The following is a 5,163-nucleotide window of genomic DNA, read 5'->3' as shown; positions in this document are numbered from 1 at the left end:
ACCAAAACTTTTTATAAAAATGAACAAAGTGAGCAGATTCAAGCGAAATTTGTGAACTTAGTAAATATTTCTTTCAGTAATTTATTGTAGTTTTTTGCAAATATCAAATTAAAACTTGAAATGAAAACATTGCTACATCAATACTGGAAGTTGACATTGAGAAGCCTGTTTAAAGAAGTGAATCGTATATATAAAGCAATATTATTTATTTTTAATGAAAAAATAAACTGAAGAGCCTAATTGGTATCCGAGGTCAAATTATTCATGCATCTGAAGTATGGTCACAATTCACGCAGCCATTTTGGCGTGAAAAGCAAACACACATACACACACGCACAGGTGTATTTTATATAGGAGATAACAAAATTGTAACAAACAAACAAACAAAATATGTTATATATTATTTAAGTGCTTAAAAAAATTTTCTTTGGAAAATAGATGATTATTTGTCATTCTGTTATGTCTGATTTACATTTTGAAAGTTTTTGATAAGTTTAATGATGATGAACTCCAATTTAAATGTTTTAAACATTCAACTTGATTACAAAAAATCAGCCACACATACATTGGGTAATGATATTTTAACAATACTTTATTATCTGTATTTGCTAGATTTTCTGGGCTAACAGCTCCTCCTTTGGACCTCCTTGGTGCCTGTGTTCAAACTCTCACTCAAGTAGCTAAGAAACATCCTCAAAAGGTATACCAACACAGTTGGTAAAGGCTTGTGCCAACCAATATTTTTTATTTGCATTTTTTAAGTTGTTCGGTTACTTTTGTTTTGTTTTGTTTTTTTCCAGCATTTACCAAACTTTAACCCTTTCGTTATCAGCCCGGCAGAAACCGGCTCTGGCTCTGAGTACAAATGTCTTATTTCCATAAGTTTTTAATTAAAATCTTCCACCAAACTTTAGTTACAATTTATGTTCCTAACACTAGCTGAATGATAACTAAGTAATTCACTAAATTCTTTGCTATATTTAAAGTAATTGAAAGAAACACAGAGCATCTCAAAATAAATACAGTAATGAAAGGGTTAAGTAAAGGATGTCTTTGATCGCTTTATAGATTATTTAAGTGTAAAAGTTAAAACATAAATAGAATAAAATGCCAACAGTTACTGCTATTATAAAAGTATAAAATATTCTACAAACGTTTAAATTTCGAGAATGAACAATTGTAGTAATAATTTAAATCTTTATTCAGCTGATAACAATCAAAGGTTAGGTGCTAAAATATGCATCTCATAATCTAGAAATTTAAATTATTTCCAGTTATCTTTGCTACATATAGTCCTTCCCAACTAAGAACTCTTGGTGAATTAACACTAGTATCATAACTGTTTAATTCACAATGAAATTGTTACCACTGGCCAGAGTTCTCACAGCATTTTAGAGGTCTTCCTTTACATTACCCATCTTAAGACATCCTTTTCATCTCAGTTTATCATTTATGGAGAATTGGCATCAAGCTTTCTGTGAAAACTTACCTGTAGTATATAGAAATGGAGAGGGTTTACCACTCATCTCCCACTTGCTATAGAAACCTGAGTTAAGTGAAGTAAATATATTCATTCATTATTGCTATGGCTAATGTTATTCTATTTCATGTGATATTTTCTGTCATTTGAAGGTTTGGCTAAATATGAAACAAACAGGATTATTGCCATACTTTAGTGAATACCTGGGGAAAAGAGATGATATTTTCAAGTAAGTTCCTTGTAATTCAATCACAATTTCTATGTCTTCTTTAGTATTTAATCTGTCTACTTAAATTATTCCCAATTTCAGTAAAAGAAAAAATGAGATTTCTAACTTTTATCACCCATTTTAATTCAATTACCTTAATAACTGATCTATTTTTAGCCAGGTTAGTTAAGACAAATGAACTAAAGTACCTTAGTTAAGGATACTACTCACTACCAATAAGCATTCAGTTTTGAGTTTATGTTATGTTTTGCATATACTATTGAATTAATAGGAGTTTCAATCCTAATTTGGAAATTTGATCATAAACAGTTGTTTGTGTTGCTGATCATGGTCATGATCAGCAAAAAGTAGCAGACGTTTCTTCTCATATCAGTCTACAACTCAAATATAATCAACCTTTGAATATTGAATATGCCTAATATATCATTATTATCATCATCATTATTGTTGTCATTTTTTAACATCCATCTTCTATGCTGGCATGGGTTGAATAGTTTGCCAAGATCTCCAGGTCTAAAGACTGCAACATGTTCCAATGTCTGCTTTGACATGGTTTCTACATCTGAATACCCTTCCTAGCACCAACCACTGTACAGTGTACTGGATGCATTTTTCATGGCACCAGAACTGATGAGGTTGCCATGCAGCTTGCATGACTAAGATTTCCTTTGATTAAGTGGGACTACAGTAGAGAGTGCTTTATGCTAGGAGATGAAAGGTTAAAGTATGAGAGAAGGATGCCAGAACAGAACAAGCTTCTTGTAGGCGAGCTACTCTTTTAGCATTTGACTTCCTCTTTAAAAATTGTAGGAAAAGAGATTTAGTTCAGCACACATTTAGGGCATACTCTCTGACTCAGCAATAAGTAAAATTCAACCATAAAATAACTAATAAAATTTACAATTTTGAATCAAATGATTCTAATGAACAAGTAAAGTTATTTGTGAAGTATAGGAAATCTCTTAATATGACAAATATAAGTTTTCAGTTTATTTCTATCCTGTGTAAAAATTGCTCCTAATTTTGTTAAATGAATTCCAAGTAACAATTTTTTTCTCCAGATTATTAATTCACTGCAATGGCATTTTTAAATAAGAAACTAGATAAATAAAATATTAAATTACCAAGTGAGTGTTTGAATCAGTTTAATTACTCTTATATAATGTTTTATTGTTCAAATCATATTAATCTGAATTATAACATTAAATTTCTATAAAATATCAGATGTCTGTTAAACAAGAAAAAACATTGTAATAAAAATGTTTAATAGATGTAAACACTGTCAATATGAATTATAACATAAAATTTCAATTTAATATCAGTTATCTGTTAAACAAAACATAGTATAATACCTATAAACAGTTTATAGAAATATATCCATGTATAATAAAGGCTGAGCCATGTTTCCTGGCTTGACGATTGGCTCTCCACTCCGCTGTATAGAGGAAAGCATTTAGCAGCACCTCAGACAATAGCCTCTCCAAACTATAGACTGTTTACTATAGAGGTCTTCTTGATATCCAGGTTTATGAAGACTTTCTTCCCCAGGGTGTCACATTTTGAAGTGTATCGATATAGGCATGTGCTTCAATGATATTCTATCTGGGGAAAATGCTACAGAATAGTTAAGTGGTTTGAGCAACATATTGAAAGTAGACCAGTAAAGAATAACATTATGATTATATAAATAAAAAAAAATTCTAAGCAAACCAATAAAAAATAATATATTTAGAATTTGGCAATAAATGTATTTAGTTATAGAATATCTTATAGATAAAATGTGTACAAAATGTTTAATGGATACCCTCAGGGTTTTTCCACTCTGAAAGTCACCATCTGGGAATGTTTAGTCTCATACTTTTTTCCTACTCTAACCAAAATTTACTTAATTCTTTGTATGGCCATAAAAATTATCTTCAGTTATTTACTTTGCTGTAATTAATATACTATCTGATTTCATTTAGAATTTCTGGCTGACATTGAAGTAATGAGAGAGTGAGAGGGAGGAGACAGGGCCTGTTTTCACCTTTTAATGTTAGAAGAGTGGTAGTTGTGTTGGGAAACATTATATACACTGTACTTATATATGAATTTTTTTTAAAGTTATACTAATGTCATATAAATGTATACACCAGACTTTAATAACCTCTTTTGGCTTTAGTATATATTTTTCTTCAGTAACAAATTAAGGAACATTCTAATGACTTTGAGAGACTTAGATTTAGCAATTTTAAATTTTAAAATAGCATGAATGCATGGTTAAGCAATTTGCTTTGCAGCTAGATTGTGCAAGGTTTGATTCTACTGCGTGCACCTTGAGCCACCTTGGGCCAGTGTGTTTAAGCAGATTATTTTCCCAACTCTATAATCCCAGGTTCAGTCCCACTGTGGCATATTCGGCAAGAATATTCTTCTACAGCCTCAGGCCAGCCAAAGCCTTGTGAGTGGATTTGATAAATGGAAACTGAAAAGAAACCTGTTGTGCATGTGTGTGTACACACACATGTATGTGGATGTGTTTGTGTGTATCCTTGTCTTGATATCACATGATGGTTATAAATGAGTATCACTGCCATACAAGTGGTGCTGTTCATTTCCATTCTTCCCTGATAACCCTGTCTGGTCATGAAGAAGTATTACATTGCTTAGAAACCAGTAAAGGTTTACAACAGGAAGGGCATCCAACCATAGAAAATCTACCTCAACAAATTCCTTCTGATCCATCCAAGCACAGAAAAGTGAGCATTAAAATGATGATGACAATGACAGTGTTGTTGTTGTTGTTGTTGTCATAGCTGAGTGGTTAAGATGTTCGCTTTGCAACCATGTTTGATCCTGCTATGTAGCATTTTAGGCGAGTGTTTCTATTGTGTCATAAGTCAGCCCAAATTGTATGAATAGATTTAGGTAGATGGAAACTGTAGACACCCATCTGCACCTGTAATTCAAATGTCCAGCTTTGCCACATAATGTCATACTGATTATGCCCAAAATTTACATTAAGGGTACATATGTCTATGGAATATCCAGACACTGCACATGTTAATTGAATGAGTAAGTTATCCTTTTGAGCAAACAACTGGACACTTATTCACTGAAATCAACGTGAGTCCATCATATCATTTGTTAGTGTGTGTGTGTGTGTGTGTGCATGCATACATGCACATATATGCCAGGAGGTCTAACCCATGCCAGCATGGAAGACAAGTATTAAAAGGTGATGATAATAATGTATATTGGTGAGCAATGGGAAGATCAGTCACAAACAAAAATGCTTTATATTTAGTTCAATATCAGTTACTATTTTACAGTCAAGTTGCTATTCTACCTTAGGAGTTGACAAACTAAGTATAACACAATTATTGGAATTAGTATAATCAACTAAAACCATTTGAAGGTGATGCCCCAGCATGGGTACAATCAAATGACAAAATCACGGTTGTTTGAATATTTG

General features: G+C 32.0%; 1 protein-coding gene across 1 annotated transcript in view; it reads left to right on the top strand.

The window, feature by feature from the left end:
• LOC106881422 (nucleoporin NUP188) overlaps nt 1-5,163 on the top strand; it is a 465,305-nt gene that overhangs the window by 398,778 nt on the left and 61,364 nt on the right. The window contains exons 22-23 of the mRNA XM_014931808.2: nt 613-700; nt 1,633-1,709. Of these exons, the coding sequence (XP_014787294.2) occupies nt 613-700; nt 1,633-1,709 (165 nt within the window). The remainder of the gene's footprint in view (nt 1-612; nt 701-1,632; nt 1,710-5,163) is intronic.

This window comes from Octopus bimaculoides, chromosome 1 (genome assembly GCF_001194135.2).
Source record: "Octopus bimaculoides isolate UCB-OBI-ISO-001 chromosome 1, ASM119413v2, whole genome shotgun sequence".
Taxonomy (NCBI): Eukaryota; Metazoa; Mollusca; class Cephalopoda; order Octopoda; family Octopodidae; genus Octopus; species Octopus bimaculoides.
The sequence above is the reverse complement of the archived record's forward strand: the minus strand, read 5'-3'. Positions and strand labels throughout refer to the sequence as shown.